Here is a 17,857-nt window from a genome sequence, read left to right on the forward strand (position 1 = left end):
GTATCCAACCTGAGCCTCCCTTGGCCCAGCCTGAGGCCATTCCCTCTCCTCCTGTCCCTGTTCCCTGTTCCCAGCCCGACCCCCCCGGCTGTCCCCTCCTGCCAGGAGTTGTGCAGAGCCACAAGGTCCCCCCTGAGCCTCCTTTTCTCCAGGCTCAGCCCCTTTCCAGCTCCCTCAGCCTCTCCTGGGGCTCCAGCCCATTCCCAGCTCCGTTCCCTGCCCTGGACACGCTCCAGCCCCTCAGTGTCTGTCTGTCCTGAGGGCCCAGAGCTGTCCCCAGCACTGGAGGTGCCTCAGCAGCGCCAGCACAGGGACGGGCACTGCCCTGGGGCTGTGTCACACCCTGGCTGGGACAGCCCAGGGGCCATTGCCCACCTGAGCACACCTCTGCTCATACTCAGCTAGCACCATGAAAGAAATTCCAGGTTGAAATAAGAGCTGTAGAAAACAGAACCTCTGAAGGTGCTGATTTGCTAAAGTGATGTGGTATTTTTCAAATAAAATGCTGCTTTGAAGGGAAATGAAATAATCTCTTTGACATACTTGTGGGTTCACAGGCCATAAGGAAAGACTTTCCCAAGGTTAGGAATAATGAAGCACTGTGGTAGGTTTTCAGGGACTTCAGCATTGGAGACCTCTGGGGTTTGGCAGTGTGGCACTGGGGCGGAGGACAGACCAGCATAGGTCTACAGGCACAGGTAGGTGTGGGGATGCCTCTGCAGTCCCACCAGAGCTCAGACCAGAGCAGGAATTGCCCGGGTTACCTTCAGTACAGACCTGGCCACAATAGTTCTGGACTGTTTCTCAGGATTTGGACCATTCTGTTTATTCTGGAGATACACATAATCTCTGTGTGCTTCATCACTGACACAAAAATAGGTGAATGTATAAGGGTCATCAGTATATTGACCACTTTTTAATGAAAACTACTTATTTGCCTCTGTGTATTTATAAATAATCTAAAAATCACCATTGCCAGCTGTTTGGGAACATATGGGAACCATTAATGCTGTACAGAAGAAACTGAAATCAAAATACCTTCTGCTTCCTATTACTTTACCTTTCATTTTAGAAAGCCATTTTAGTAGGAGATAGTGCATCTTGTTTATCTAAAATGGAATATTCTTCTTCTGAATGGTGAACGAAGAGGAATGCTATGGTTCCTCTTCTGGCCTTGTGCAGAAATATTTCATCTGGGATCTGTCTATATGCCTCCACTTTAGAGGTGGTCTGTAATTTGGTCAGCCGCCTCAGATATGTCAGGAATTTGGTGGAGACTCTTCCCTTATCATTCCTAAAGATGTGTTTGTTCATGGCCACGGTGAGAACTCCTTGGCTTTCACTGCTCTCATATTTCCTACAAGCGAGCAACTGATACCAGCTGGTGGAACAGGCCTAACTAGGAGCTGCTAGAATTTTGTTTGCTAAATAGTCTGATAGACATCAGGAGGTTGGGAGCAATGGCTTAGTGATGGAAAGGATTCAATTGATGCAATTTTGTGCAAGGAATTTAATTCTTCAAAGACATTTCCCTCCTAGATTTTAAAATAAATCAAATTGTCTTCACTCTGGCATAGCAACCCCTGTTGTGAGACCTGCAGGACTTAAGAACTAAGTTTTTATGGCTTTCCTTAAAATGATAAAAAACTTGATCATGCTGATTACTGAGCCTGGCTAAATACTCTTAAGGTTTTGTGGGTTTAGGTTGGGGTTTTCTTGGTTGTTGTTTGTTTGCTTTGGGGGGGCTCTTTTTGCCTGTTTGTTTTTTTCTCCTCACTCCTACATCCTAGGAGTGGAGAGCAGAATACCTGGAAAAGCTCATGTGTTTGAACATTCTCATTTCAAGGTGGCTCTGAAAAATACAGTACTTCAAGTTTGCTGATTAATCTCTTGTGTTTCTCCTGCTATTGAATCACCTGAAGCTGTTTCACCCCTTCTTAAATCAGTGAGGGTTGGCTTTGCCTCTCATTGGCTCCAGCTATGACTACTGGATACCAAATGTAGCTGTGATTTATGTTTCCCTATGGAAGTTAAGTAGTTGAAGTGCTAATCCTGTGGTACTTCACAGCAAGAGGTTTGTTTTCTTCTTTTCTTCTCCATTCAGTGTGCCATCAATATACCACATTACTCTCCCAGTAGTGAATGTGGCTGGAAACAAAATTCTCAAAGTGTTTCTTTCAATCACTTTCAAAGGGAAGCAAAATTGACAAAAACAGGTTCAAAACTTACTAACTTTTTGCCAAGTGATTTTTTTTCTTCTGTCTTTCAGAACTGACCTTTGCAGTTGCAGGCAGAGGAGGCAGCAATGTGTTGTACTGTTATTTTTAGCTGGGAGAAGGAGAGGAGTTGTCATGTTCATTAGGCAACAGCACTGCCTGGGCTGCCGTAGGCCTCACAGCACTTCAGCATCTGCTGACAGAATCCAAGTGGAGAAAACATTTTGCCCTTGATAGCTCTGCTGTTGGCATGCTGTAAAGGGAGGTATTTTGTTTCTTCAGCCTTGCAGCCCAATTGAAAACAATAGTTGGGTGAAATAACTGACAACGGTTGTTCCCTCACAATCTCAAAAATAATTTCCAAAACCTAAAATATTGCCTTTAAATGAAAAATGTTTCTAAATAATTCTAATCTTGTAGTACTTTTAATCTCTGGCAATAACTTGTAAGTTTACTGTTTAGAAAACAAAATGAGAAAGTATGAGTTTCTCATGGAAAATTGATCTCTAGGAAGAAATTCTCACTGCGGGGGTGGGAAGGCCCTGGCCCAGGTTTCCCACAGCAGCTGTGGCTGCCCCTGGGTCCCTGAAAGTGTCCAAGGCCAGATTGGACGGGGCTGGGAGCAGCCTGGGATAGTGGAAGGTGTCCCTGCCCATGGCAGGGATTGGCTCTGGTGATCTTTAAGGTCCCTTCCCAACCAAACCATTCCATGAGTCTATGATTAAAACCAGTTTTAGAAATCACTATAGAAAATTACATTGTTTTTGTGTAGAAAGAGTAATGGTATTTTAATAGAAATCCTGGCAAGCTGGAGGTGGCCAAGCCAAGGTCCCCTGTGCCCATCCTACCACAGGTCTGAGTACCTTAGGATAGACTAAGGTACAGCCAGGATTAGACTCTGCACAGGCCAAGGCTCTCCATACGTTTTATCTGGACAGGGATCAGATATTCCTGATGAGGAGTTGTCTAATCCTGGATTGGATGTGCCTTTTAATATCTGCTAATATGGAAGACAGACTGGAGAGAGAGCTCTTAGAATGGGTTATGTTGCTTCAAGGAGAGGCCTTTCAGTGCTCAGCATGGCTAGCAAGAGAGTAATTCACAGCAACTTGTGGAGTTTCTTCTTACTCTTCTTTTTAAGCACTCTTTGCAGTTGTTTTCTTAGACCAGTTGCCCAAATAATTAAGAAGAAAATTGATTTTCAGAGTATCAGAAAGACACCATCTCTCAGCGTTGTTTATTTGCCCTGAGATCTGGGGTTTTTCTACTCATACAGCCATATGCTCAGTTTGTTTTAAAACATGTACTAAAACCTGAAACTCGTTTAATACTATTCACCTGGCTTATTTTTTCTGGTTCATTTTACTTTCAATGGGACAAGGAGTGGAAATCTGTTAAGTTTCATTTTTATTTTAAATTCACCTCTGTTACTTAAATGTAGAAGATAATTAAAGCTCTTTCAAAGGAAAAGGCTACTCTTCCTTAATATGATGATGAGCTTTTATATTTATATCTGACTAGATTAGTAGGAAAAGTGTTGGACCTTCTGCTACAGAGGAGGGAGCTTGGGCATGAGAGATGTAATATGGATGCTTTTTGGTTTTATTCCTGATCTGGAGTTAATAAGAAAATGCCTTCTTTAGGATCTCCTCTGTATAATTAATCTTCTATTTTTTCTTTTTGCTTCTCTGTTTTCTTACTTCATTGGGATACTCATAGGTACCTCACTGTCTCATTGGGGTATTGTGCTCTCAGGATCCAAAAGAGAGGTACTTCATTTCTATTTTGTTTGAAGCAGTAAGGCAAATAACTCCTAGAGATAAGTACCATTATTAAAGTAGGTATTTTTAATTTTAGTCATCAACTACACATCAAAAATAGCCATTCTGAGTTCTCTAAAATGCTGACATAGCCTGAAAATAATGGAAGTCTGTCTTGCTTTTGTTCTTTTGAAATATAACCCAAAGAAGATTAGTACCTTTACCACAAAAACATAATAAGTCTTTTAAAAACATGTTAAGATTGAAGGGTTTTACTTCCCAAAATAGGAAGCGTCAGAATTCAGGGAGTATCTGTGAGCTTCATTCAGTTTTTTTACATGTTTGCATTATGATAGTATTTTATCCTTTTGGTTAAAAGCTAAATATTAAGTTTTGCTTTTGTTGTGGTTTAGCAGAACTTGAGCTAACAAGGCAGTGCCACTGGGATGGATTCTCTGCTGGAGCCTGCCCTTGGCAAGGATGGGTTTCACCAGTGATTACTGACAACAGAGGAGTGTTGAATGCAGGAAGATGTTTTTTTCTTTCAAAGTCTGTGGGCAACTTGCTTGTTCCTCTTGAGCTGTGTATGGTCCACCAGCAATTTGTCCTAAACTCTGTGCCAAAACCGTGTCAGCCTCACTCTGAGGTCCTCACACTCTTTGCACAAGCTGTTTCTTGCTGTTTTACTCTGTTATTTCTGGTCCCTCCCTCCAGCTTCTTTGCTTATGAACTCAGCACATCTTCCTACTCCTTTTTTTCTAAGGATCAGAGATCACAGTGCTCCACCAGGTCCTTATCTCTAAGAATGTAAAAGCCTACCTGCAGCATCTGCCAGAGGCAGTGAAATTCTCCCTTTCTGCTCAAGTATGGAGATAATAGTAGGGACAGCACAGAAGATTAAAACTGAATTTTCTCTTGACTGGTTTATGTACTTCTGTTGTTAGAAACAAAATAAAACAGAGAACAAAAAATCAAACCAAACACCACAATCCCATGACAACCCCAAAAAGCAACTTCCAGCAACTTTGGTCTGCCTCTGTCTCATTCACATGGTGCAAGAGTTTCTAGAGATCCCAGCAAATCTTCCAGCTCAAAACAAGGGTTGGGATTTCTGTGGGGGAAGGCACAAACAGGAACAACAAATTTGAATCTCACAGTAATCAAGCCATCAGCTGTCTTTGTTTTATGAACAGCAGCTGAGCTGGGAGGCATAATTAGGGTAATGGTTTCTGGCTCCAGCTGTGTCTCACTACAGAACAAAGAGAGCTCAGCAGAGATTTTACAGTATAATACATTTTTCTCCCCTTCTACTTGGGAGAATTATCAAAGATGACTCGATGGACTGGGACTGTGATTCAGATACAAGTGAACATCAGTATTTTTCCACAGAGTATGTTGAAAGCTCACAGGATTTTGCAGAACCTGTCATCAGCGTTGTGCTTGCCTCCAGCCCAGGGGTAGCCAGGTGCTCTGGTGTAGACAGGCTCTACCAAGTGCCTCTTGTGGTACTTAGAATCAGAGGATTCTAAGTAGGTGTTGAAATTTTTCCCCAGACCCTTTTTGTGCTTTGAGTCCTGGATACCTTGTGTGACTAAGGAGTTTCCCTGGGATAAGGGATGGGGTTTGCAAAGTGTGTTCTTTTTGGATGAAAGGAGCTATAGAAATGAAAGTTTTCTGATGTCCCACATGGATAACTGCCGGTGGGATGTCTGCTTCTGCTGTGACCCACTGAGCTTGGAGAGGGATAAAAGTTAAAGCCTGTCCTAACTGAGTTCTAGCTAACAAGGACCAGCTGGGTCACAGAAAAGGGGGTGGGGAGGGAAATATGGGGAAAATCAGCTTGGCTTTACCAGGGGGATGTCTGGAAGATGACAGGGAATTTGCAGGATTCCTTAGGCCTAGAATCCAGGATGTGGAAGGTATGTGTGGGACTTGGGTGGATACTGGGTGGAAGAGGAGCTTTGTGAACTTCCTTCTCACCATCCAACTGCTCTGGGTTTGAGTGCTACACAACTCCCAGGAAATGTAGTCTCTCATACTGAGATACTTAACAGTTGTGTTAAAGCCTTTTGTCCTGAAGTCAGTGAAACTATAATGATTTTACTTTAATACTTTACAGTGTAAGTAAATTTCTAGCTCAAATCATAGAAAGACTGGAAGAACTCAAAAGCCTGATGGGCAGAACTGACAGAAAGAAATGTAAGCATATGTCAGTGCACAGTACTTGGAAATGTAAGTTTATTAATTCAGCTGTGCGTGTTATATTGTAAAATCATCTGTCTGTTAAAAATGACTGCAAGAGGATGCTGAGAGTTTTGCTAATTTGACATTAACAAAGTCTCCCTGGCTGTGACACAGGCAATAACATGATTATTCTTTAAGAAGTGCAGTGGTGCCAAAAAAGAAGATGACAGCTTTGTGTATAAATTGATCCAAAGATCTCTTCTATGTATTTATGTGCTGTGATGTTTCATTTCAGGTGATCAGCTTTTTCAGCTCCCGATTAGAGCAAGCTGGAGCTGAGCTGTCAGTGGAGCGAGTTCTGGAAATCATCAAGCAAGGAGCTGTCGCTTTGCCCAAAGACAGGCTGAGAGTAAGTGCTCAAGACCTCATCACTTAAAGTATATTGTTCCCATCAATTACACATATATGTCCTTTATATCTGTAACTTCAAAAAATCATCTCTCCTCTCAGTGGTGACTGATAAGTGATTACACTGTCGATTGCCATATGTGTGTGTTTTCATTTCAGTTCCTAATTTCTGCTAAGTGTTTGGGTGAGTTTTTGTGATTAGTTATTAAATTGAATTGTGTGGAGGAATAAAATTTGCTGAAGCTAAGGTTTTCTTCATCATATCCTGAAGATGCAGGCTCCTCTCTCCATCTGTTGTTCAGTTATGCTGTAACCAAACACTGGTAATTCTCTCTTTTTATTCATTTCTTTTTCTGTCTCTAGTGTTCTAGTGCACCTCTGTCTCGGTCTGTATTAAATGCTATAAAGATAAATTTGGAGGGCTTTAGTTAAGAATTACCCAACCTAGTGAAAATCAGTTCAGGACCTGTAAGTCTGGTCAACATGATGATGAGCTTTCTGTATAATCCTGAGCAGTCCCCTCCATTCCTTTCTGAGAACCTCTCAAATCTCTTGAGGGATTTACCAACTTGACAGGTTTTGTGAGGCTAAAATCCATTAATGGCTGTGTGATGTTTAAATACTGCAATAAAGAAATCTGTGTAAGTGGGTAAGTAAGCAAATGGGAGCTGTGTGTGTTTTTTAAACAGGATGAATCTTGTTTCTCTGTTATGCCAAATGTATTTTAAATACTGTCTGTTTTCTCCAGAACTATTTTTGTTGCTACTCTGGGATAAGAGAGTGAGAGCACCATTTCTTTCGTGGTAACTTTAGTAAAATATCCTCTGATAAGGCACATTGTGTCTGTACAGCCAGTGGCAATGGCTGGTAATTTATTTATGTGCTGGTAATTTGAAAACACCCAGTGGGAATTTTCTAGCTGGCTGCATATACTAATGTCTTTCCTGCAGTTCCCTGTGTCCCTGAGATGGCACCTCTTCAGTCTTTCAGACTGAATTCCTTCAGGAGAGGTTGGTCTAGAGTCCGAGTCCTGAGCCGCAGTACAGGAATAGCCTGAGTAACACCAGAGCACTTGTTGGATCCAAATCCAGCCCTTCAGGTTGTCCTTTCTATGTGGTGATGCTGTGAATACAGAGGAACTTTGGTGGTTTCTATGACAACTTGTTCTGATGTGCATAAAATTAAAAGCTCTTATGTTGAGGCTACACCCTTTTTGACACAGAGCCATCACCAAATCAATTCACTGCTTAGAAGAAAATGAAGGTTTTCTCAGTTGCTGAGTGTGCCACATTGACAGGTATGTCAGGCCACAATTTACAGAAATGCTGTTTCTGGAGTGAAATCCCATCAAGTTGAAATTTTCTGCACTAACAATATATAGTATTCAAAATTATATGTTTATATTGCCTCTTAAAGCAACAAACCAGCAGTTTTTGGCATGTGCCAAGCTCTGTAAGTCCTCACCAAACAGTCAAGTACTTCCAGTTTTAAGGATGATTAGTGTTGCTTGGAGCATTTCCCTTTCCTGTGGAGCACTAGAGTTTTAGGACAGACTTACAAAAGGAATACAGCCAGCCTGGCACATCAGTCTTCTATACTGACCACTTACACCTACTGGGTTTTGTCTTTTTGTTTTCCTTTGATTTCCTTTCTTTTTATTTTTTTTTCCATTTCTTTTTCTTTTTTTTTATCTTTTTTTTTTCTTTTCTTTCTTAATACTTCTGCTGAGCAGCAGAGTTTGGCCAGAGCAGGTTACTTTTCCATGTAGAAAAGGTGACATTGACCTTGGGATGTTTGCATATATATATGTATGTATTGTCATGCATCAATTTGTACATGCAAATAACATCCTTCCTTTGCACAGGGGGTGATGAGGAGCGGCACATGTTTCCCTCCTATAGAAATGGCCTTGTGAGTCTTTGTGCCCTGTGTCTGTGTGCCTCTCTCTTGGGAGTCTCCCTGTTCCTCAGGTCTTCCCACTTAAGTCTGAGGTTTTCAGGGGAAGCTATTCTAAAGCTCAACAAACTCATATTAAGATCAGACTGAAGATATAGTTACACAATAACTCTGGCAACTCTGCAGCTAAGTAAAGGAGAAAGCTTTAATCCTTAGGTCTTTAATGACACTCTCTGGGCAAGTCTGGATGGGTGGGAGCAGCCCTACCCACTCTGTCTTTGCTGGCACCTTTCAGGGAGTTGTGCAGAGCCACAAGGTCCCCCCTGAGCCTCCTTTTCTCCAGGCTCAGCCCCTTTCCAGCTCCCTCAGCCTCTCCTGGGGCTCCAGCCCCTTCCCCAGCTCCGTTCCCTGCCCTGGACACGCTCCAGCCCCTCAGTGTCCCACTTGTCCTGAGGGGTGCAGAGCTGTCTCCAGCACCGGGGGCAGCTTGTGCTCAGCCAGTTTGGACAATGTCTGGAGGAATTGTGAATCTGTTGCTTCTGTGTAATTCCAATGTGCAAAGCTGTGGAGTTCAATCGCAAGAATATATATATATGTGTGTGTGTGTGTGTGTGTGTGTCAGCTTTGCAGTTAATTGCTAACTAATTTTCAAGCCATCCTTGCCTTTTGCCACAGCATACTGAAGTGCTGTAAAGTACTAGAGACCCTGCAGAGATATTATTCCTGCCTCATAGAAATAACCATCTTCAGCTGAAGCACTCTGGGGGAGGCAGTTGAAACATGGATATGATTTGGAAAATGAGGGCTGAGGCAGAGCTTTTACTCACTCACTTCCCTGCAGCTGAGACAATGGTGTTTTCTTCTCGTGTGTACCTAATGTATGCACGGATGTTTTCAAGTGAATGTTTTCAAGTTGCTTATCTTGGCCTTTGTCAAGGAAGTGAGCATTCAAGAGGTGCTACATGTATTCAGGTTCTGAGTCTGTTGCTTAGCCCATAGTTCAAACATGAATCAACGTCAACTAAAAATAACAGCACTTAGAGCCACGATCCTCATCTGCATAATGGAGCTTATCAGTTTGGGAGCACACCCTGGTGCTCCTGCTCCCTTCCACTGTAGGAAGCAGCATGGGATGCGAAGTGAGCATGTGTGGTAGCAGTAGGTCATGGATAAATATATATATATATGTGTGTATGTGTCTGTGTCTGTGTTAGGAAAGATATCCTGCACTTTCTTAGCAAATAATTATTGGGAAATGGGAGATCTAACTCAGATTTTCCTTCCAGTCCTGGAGCAGTCTGACTGGAGACAAACAATATAATTAACATTATTTTAAGCATATGCTTTTAGCTGTGTACTGTGGAAGGCCAAGAAAGTCCAAGCTGAGCAATTAGCCTTTTAGAAGACTTCTGCACAAACAGAGAGATAAAGGGCAGGTGCTGAAATCAAGAGCTGGTTATTTCTCCCTCAGTCTGTGGGAGGAGATAAATGAAGTTAATATGCCCGGGATGGAGGCAGAAGCCATGGCGTGGAGATAGAGCTGTCTCCTTCGCAGACGAGTAGCCCACAGTCCAGGCTCCCTGCTATATTGCAGAAGCTTATTAAAGGCAATTTAGAGATCATAGTGATAGGTGAAAATTAGCCTCATTCTTTCTTTCTCTTTATTTTTTTGAAAGTTCTCAGGCTGCCTTCCTTCCCTTTGGTGACCTATCTGTACTTTCAGGATTAGGAGAGTGAGAGAAGCAGGACCATGTCTGGAGCCTGTGACTTATCTCAGGATTTCAAGGGGAGTTAGCCAGCAGATAGCAACAACTCTTCTGCAATAAGTGGGAAAACTTATTTCAAATGCCAGCTAGTGACTGGAAGCTGACATTTGGTTTCATGGAATGATCACACTTGGGAGGCCACGTTTAATGCTTTATAAAAGAAAAGTTCCCATTACCTAAGCCACTTAAGATGGAGATTTGTTTTTCATGAGCATTTTCTGATCTGCTTGTGTTTTTCCCTCACTCCTTTTCTCCACATGTCAGTGAGTATTTTGTCATCAGTGTGCACTCTGTCAGATGTTCTTTGTGTGCTATGCAGACATGCCATTATGCCATCAACTCTCACGATTTTGATATGGTACAAAATTTAATATTTATTGAAGTGCATTTGAGTTCGATGGGCATTAAAATTTCACAGAATATGTAAAAGGAGCAGAGGTAAAAGCCTTCAGTCTCTTGACAGAACAAGTTTCACTTTAGGTGTTAAAAGCACTTCTCATAGGTTTTCCCTTCTATTAACAGTGTACTTCCAACTCTATCAGCTTCAATTTGTTTCACTGAAAAAAGCTGCTAATCACTGAGGCACCAGAGCACAGAGGAAGAGTAAATTGTCATCATGATGATGGCAGATACTGCCTGGGAGGTGGACCAGAGCAGCTTTATATCTCTGGCACATCACCCTGGGGAAGCAGCACCAGCACTAGAAGTTCAGCTACAAAAAAAATGTCATAATGAGGTGGTAGTGAATTCAACAGGGAATGTCAAGCACGGGTGCTTTGGTAGAATCACTGATTTATTTAGGTTGGAAAAGCCTTCCAAGACCACCAAGTCCCACCATTTCCCCAGCACTGCCCAGGTCACCACTAACCTGTGCCCCCTAGAGCCACATCCACATGGCTTTTAAATCTCTACAGAGATGGGGACTAAAACACTGTCCTTGGCAACAAGGGATTGACATAGTTTTATGTAAAGAAATTTTCCCTGCTGTCCAGCCTAACTCTCCCCTGGCCCAGCCTGAGGCCGTTCCCTCTCCTCCTGTCCCTGTTCCCTATTCCCAGCCCGACCCCCCCGGCTGTCCCCTCCTGTCAGGAGTTGTGCAGAGCCACAAGGTCCCCCCTGAGCCTCCTTTTCTCCAGGCTCAGCCCCTTTCCAGCTCCCTCAGCTGCTCCCCATCAGACTTGCGGTCATGGCAAATCAGAAATCAGGAATGGCCATAAAAGAAAGTGCATGTGAAGTCCCCAAAACCAAAGGAACCTAAACAATTTCTTGGCTTAGATACTGAGCTCTCTTTGGAAGAATTTTCCTGCTCCTGCAGATGCTCCTCCCAGGGAGGAGACATCATCTGTTGAGCAGTCAGTGGTGCCATCACACCTGCAGAGGGACAGGACATGGGCAACCCTGCATAGCACCCCAGGTGGCAAAGGAAATCGGTAGTGTTCTATATATATGCACCTTGTTGATCCAAAGAAACCATCCATTGCCCCATCTTCTTTAGTATTGCTCCTGATTACAATTTTTTTTCCCCACAGTCCTGCTGGTTGGTATTTGGCCACAGCAAGATGCTGGATTCAGGATCCAGACCAGTGGTCTTTAATCATCCAAATTAAACCTTGGGGCAGATGTGTAATTGCTTTAAAAGCTATGTACAGCTTTCTTGTGTTTGTTTTACTGCTGTAACACTTTTGCTGTGGAGTTTTTGGTGCAATAGTTCACAAATTTAACTCTGTATGACACCTAAGGGGGTAGGAGCAGAGGAGTTAGAGAGACCAGCAACTCCATTACAGAGTTCTAGGGCACAGCACTAAGCAAGAGGGACAGAAAACTTCCTTAAAAAATAAATTCATCCAGTTCTTCCTGATACTTATCTTTTTCTTTTTTTTTTTTCTGGCTCAAAGGTCAAAGTTCTTATTACAGTGGAAGCTGATTGTGTCTAATACATCCTTAGGTCTGACGCTAGGCAGGCGTCTACAACACAGACTTCCTTTTGCTGACCCTCAGCTGCTGTTAACCCTTACCCTGAAGAAGATCAGATTAGTGACAGAAGTGTAAGAAAGTTTTAAACAAAGTGCTTTTTGGGCCTTTCCAGAGCACTGACCATATGCTAAGAATAAGAGTATTTATGGATTGTATATTTTCTTCTGACAATTTATAACCTCAATTAAGATGTCAGACTTCCCTGCTTCCGTGAGCTGACCTGTAAGTGATGGACAATAACTCACATTTCTTTTGAAGGCATTTGTTTTAGAGGTCAGCTTCTCAGAGACCTTGAGTAGGGAAGAATATACTCTGTGTCCCTTGAGAAATATTATTTTGGGTAATCAAAATTCCAGGGGGAAAAAATGATCTTGAAAGTTTTGATGGGTTTGTGGTCAGAAAATAACTTATCATTGTGAAACTGTGAGCAGTCAAAGACATGTCTGCACTCAGCTGACTCTGGCTAATCTTACAGTGGGATTATAAACCTGTCTGTCTGAGCCCGGACAAACCCTTATGCAGGTGCTTTTCTATTAATGTAAGCCTCACTACTTAAATTGGTGAGAATGAGTTGAAACTAACCTGGATGACACCACTTTATAATAAGTATGTCCAAGCAGGAGTTTCTATCATTTAAATCTGTTTAATTAAATGGTGCAAACTTGTGTGTAGGCAAGATCTAAAGTATGTGAAAAATACTATGGAAAAACTGTGATTATTATAGTGCTTGAAGTTAGATACTTGCTGACATAATGCATTGTATGGTAACTCTTGGCTTTGTAGTTTGAAACCTTACAGGAAGAAAAATAACGGCATCATCCCAGATGATGATGCTAGGCTACCCAGAAAGGAATGAAAGCTTTGGGGGTTTAGTTCAGAAATAAATACCACCCTCGCTTTTATGCATTAATATGATAATCCACAGAAATGTGACTTTAGTAGGAAGTAGGGTTCAGTAGCTAGTTAGAATACATAGCATGTTAACAAAAAATTAGCTCATGTGCCTGGTTGCTTTAACAGTGAAAAAGCCAATGGCCAAAGTAAATTCACTTTACCACCTGTGGATTCAAAGTCATGGAATCACAGAATTGTTTAGGTTGGAAAAACCCCTCTAAAATAAATTCCCCCAAGGGGCCAAGGCTATCACTAATTCATGTCCTCGAGTGCCACATCTACATGGCTTTTGAGCATGTAAGTGTTCAAAAGTCTTTGAAACGTGATGACTCCTGTTGTTCCGTGGTTAGTGGTTAAAAGTGGATTTTAGCTGTCTTGAGAGAGCCTTGTTTGTAGCCATGTGTAATGCAAATACAGCTGATGAGTTAGATTGAGTCCCAGAAACACTTCATTTTCAGAAGCATCCTTCAGGTAAAATGGAAGGTATCAGTTAACTTAGAGACTTTAAGGAAAGAGAAATAAATTCTACTGCAGCCCTTAGCAATGTAGTTTGACTTGAAACTTGCTATCCACAAAACTTATATTCATATTGTTGAATTCAAGGTGCTTGAAATGTTGGCATAGGCTGGCGGTTATCAAGCATTTATCAAGCTTATTTATTTATTTTTCAAAGTTTGGTTTAATATTTTTATATGAAAAAGAAAACCTAACAAGAACTCTTCATACAGTTAACCATTCCTGCAAGTGTTTGCATGGATTTTGACTGTCATACATGTCAAGATTTGGGTTTTTTTGATGTGGTGTAAGAGGAGTCCCTTTGTATAGAAGATCTTAGTTAGAGCTGAGTATTTTATCTGCTTGAGTGTTGCCAGGCCTAGCAGCAGTGGTGTGCACCATGGCACTCACAACCTCTCCCTGGCACTCCCAAGGAGAGTTCACTCACACTGTAACTGACACCATATTTACATGTTACTCTTAAGGCTGTTAGAAAAGGGGATGTGCTTTCCACCTTTCCCCAGCTGTCTTTACAAGTGTGAAAATTATACAGTATCACATTCTTTAAATTATTTTTGTAGCCTTATGGGGAAAGGGACCAAAAAAAAAAACCGAAAAACAAAACACCGAAAACCAGCCATCAAATGATTCCAAAAAACTAATTTTTTCAAATGTGAATGCTTTTGAGAACCCAAACAAGTTAGGTTTGCTTTTAGCAGCTGTCAGTCAATTTTGGGATTAAAACCAGCTTTTAAACTTTACTTTACTTCAACAGTTATAAATTCTTTCATGGGGGCAGAGAAAAATAAACAGTAATTTTTGGCATTGTTGACTAGAACAAGAAAAAAACCCAGCTATTTTATTTTGCTTGTCTGCCTGGCACACAGTTAAAAACATATTAATGCTTTTCTGACACCTCCCTATTGAAGAGTAATATAAACATCACTGCAGCATCAACATAGGAAAAAAAACATTAGCAAACTTTTGAATCTCTGATCTTTAAACTGTTTCTCATATAATATCAGTTTCTTATTGTAAAGCACCCAAAAATCCCTTTGAACAGAAAATAGTAATCATGCTTTCAACTTAGACCATTTGTATAACAGCTTTTCTTCAGAGATGAAGAATAAACTGAGAACTTCAGTCTTGTTTTCTTCCTGGTCATTGAAGCATTCATTTCCATGGGGAAAATCTTGCTTCCAGTGGAAAGTTTTGCTGATAGCTCCAACATTCTCAAGGTTGTCAGGCTGTATGCTTAGGAGATGGTAACCGGCATGACTCAAGCAGGAGAGCAGGCAGGCCCCAAGGCTGTGTGTGTCCCATGGCAGAGAGCTTGTGGTTCACAGTGACTGGTATTAGTTAGGAGGAAAGAGGGACTGTGTTTCATGCTCCCCTGCCCTGTTCCTGATTTCCCTGGCTGCTGCTCTTCAGGGATAGCACTGATTGCATGGTAGCTCAAAAAGTGGAGCTGGTGCCATGGTCAGCAGCCTGGTGAGGATCTCGTGCCTTGAGAGCTGTGTGGGAACAGAACACCAAAACTGCATCTGTGAGCTCCTGACCTTCAGCCACCTCAGCTGGAGTGGATTGAGAGAAACAGCTCAAGGAGCAGTGGGATGGAGGTAGAGCTTTGTTAGCAGGTGCACAGTCAGCTCAAAGAAGCTGGGAGTTACCCACATCAAATCCATCAGCTTTTGCTCACTCTCGTCCTGAATAGTTTGAATTTTGTCACCCTTCTTGGTGAATAATTTCTCTTACACAGGTTACAATTCAAATAAGACACTGATGTCTGAATCCCTACAATGTACCTTGATTGTTTGTTGTAAGTTTAGGTTAGATATTGGGAAGAAATTCTTGGCTGTGAGGCTGGTGGGGCCCTGGCACAGGGTGCCCAGAGCAGCTGTGGCTGTCCCTGGATCCCTGGCAATGTCCAAGGCCAGGCTGGATGGAGCTTGGGGCAGCCTGGGGTAGTGGAAGGTGTCCCTGCCCATGGCAGGGGTTGGAAAGTATGTGCTTTAAGATCCCTTACAACTCAAACAGTTCTGCAATTCTATAATAGAAATATTAAGCCTTCTGTGCTGGGCTTTGCTTCTGTCAGCCAGCCTGTGGCACCCCATACCTGCAGTGTTATCCTCCACTTTAATGCCACATCCTGAAGAGATCAGGAAGAAGACTTTTTCTTGCTGCAGTGTTCCTTGCTCATTATGCAATGCTATGCACAGAATCATTGCAGTCTTTGGTAGAAGCATAGCAGCAGCCCAAAAAGGATCAAGAATACTTTAAAGGCGGCAGAGTTGTGAATATCAAAATACTCCAAAGAATAGCAAATCTTTTGTGTATCTCCTTCAGGTATTCCCATCGCTTTTCTCATTTGAGGTTTAAAGCATGCATTAAATAACGTGAGATAATGTCAGGGAAGGAGTGGCAGGAACAGGGAGTTTGTTTGGTCTGCGTGTGGTTGTTATGTCTGAAACAGTGCTCTGGTGTTCCTCCAAGGCCATATACCTTGTTTGCAAACCTGTGCAGATTGAGAATGTAGAGAACTGTTATTCTTTTATGCTGTTATCTTGTATTTGTCACAGCCGTGAGCAGAAAGCACCCAAGGTCCCAGCAAAGGAGTGAGTAGTGATGCTGTGATAAAGGACAGACTCAACTAAGTTTCTGGCATTTTCTTTGGGAAGAAGAAAGAATTTGTCCTGGGCTTTCTAAAGAACTAGAACATGCAGTAAAACTGGATTCAGATGCATTGAGAACAAGCATAATATTTCTTTAGTTTCCTCAACTTCCCGTTTCTTTTTTTTTGTTTTCAGTGATGGGATATTGTGCATCCCGGTAAATTCCAAACCCATAGTACTTTCTCCCTGTCACCGAGACATCTGGTTGTGCTGGGGGAGCTAATCAATTGCAGACATAGTTGCTATTATAAGCCTGCAAGCCACTTGAAAACTTACCCAGGATTTTGGTAATGAAGGGCCTGAAGTTATTATTTGAGCTTTTCCTTTTTTTTTCCTTTTAACTTCCCTTCAGGGGTCATCAGACTGGTAGTATTTTTATTCTTTTTTACAAGCTCAGATTTTAGACTTTTGAAAGTTCAATTCTGTGTATGTCAAGCTACTTGAATTTCCTGTAAAAATGTTGGAGTTGTGCTTGATTTGTAATAATATGAAAGTAAGCAAACATCCAGGTTAACTCTGTCTGAAAAGTTGGCACATTTGTCATTTTGCTATTAGACCTGATATTTACTGTTAACTTTCAGTAAGACTATTTGTCACATTTATGAAGATAACTTTTAAAAAAGAATTTGTAGCTCAAAACGAAGAACGGTTTAGAACTCGAGAGTGATGTTCAGCTCTAGAGGAGACGCACCCTATAGCTCAAATTGAAAACCCCTCCTTCACAGCCTCACTGATGCCAAAATCTAACCAATAATGAATGATTTATCATTCTGTATATGGCTTTTTCCTGTTGGAAGGGTGGGGGCGAGATCCTCAACTCCAGAATACCGAGTCACTCCTAGCACTTGGCTCTGAAACACATAAACAATGTGGACTGTTACAAGTCCCATCCCAACGCCCGTATTACACGGCCATGTGTTCTCAGAGTTCCTAGAGCCTGATGTCAGGCATGTGCTGGGGCTGGTGTATTTTCTGGGGGTCTCACGTGCGGCTGGAGCGGCTATGCCGCTGCCTGGGCTCGCAGTGCAGTCTGGCAGCACCCGCGTTGCGCTGGTGCCGCTCGGCTGGGCGGCGATAAGCAAAGAGACAGTCTGGCTCCTTCCAGGAGCCTCTCGGTCATGTCTGAGCGCTCGGCAGTTCCCAAAGCCTCTGGCTGACTTTCCCCTGTGGACCGTTCATTTATCAGGAAATGGAATTGGTTACAGGATTTCGCGCGCTGCCAAACCTCACTGACGAAATCGGCCCCGTTCCTGCTCTCAGAAGTAGGAAGAATGTGTTAACTCTTTGTGCTGACGCTTGTGTTTAGTGCTTTTGCTGAAAAAAAAAGCCAGGTTCCATCCTACTTTTAAAGGTTTCTGGAAATTGCTGACACACTCTCACCCTTTATGAATATACTACTAATGCAGGATAATTTTGCCTATTACATTTAGCTCTTTGCATCACAGTTACCACTGTCTTTATAAATATTATTTTAGGGCAATTGAGTTATGTTAATGGGAGATTTGCCTACTGAATTCAGTGTATTCTTGCTTCAAAAAATGTCTTCTGAATTAGAGGAGTGAAAATTAAGATTTATTAAAAACATAAACAAT

At 42.1% G+C, this 17,857-nt stretch overlaps 1 protein-coding gene and 1 long non-coding RNA gene across 11 annotated transcripts in view; one reads left to right on the forward strand and one right to left on the reverse strand.

The window, feature by feature from the left end:
- Positions 1-17,857, forward strand: part of DYM (dymeclin) — a 210,710-nt gene that overhangs the window by 171,304 nt on the left and 21,549 nt on the right. For all 10 annotated transcript variants that reach the window (XM_068177388.1, XM_068177390.1, XM_068177393.1 and 7 more), the window contains one exon: positions 6,456-6,569. In XM_068177388.1, the coding sequence (XP_068033489.1) occupies positions 6,456-6,569 (114 nt within the window). The remainder of the gene's footprint in view (positions 1-6,455; positions 6,570-17,857) is intronic.
- On the reverse strand, positions 4,140-5,124 carry LOC137465383 (uncharacterized). Its single transcript, XR_010994630.1, has 2 exons — positions 5,026-5,124; positions 4,140-4,910 (listed from the first exon to the last, which is right to left on the reverse strand). It is a non-coding gene; the product is annotated as an uncharacterized lncRNA (long non-coding RNA).

The sequence above is a fragment of the Anomalospiza imberbis genome, chromosome Z, assembly GCF_031753505.1.
Source record: "Anomalospiza imberbis isolate Cuckoo-Finch-1a 21T00152 chromosome Z, ASM3175350v1, whole genome shotgun sequence".
Taxonomy (NCBI): Eukaryota; Metazoa; Chordata; class Aves; order Passeriformes; family Viduidae; genus Anomalospiza; species Anomalospiza imberbis.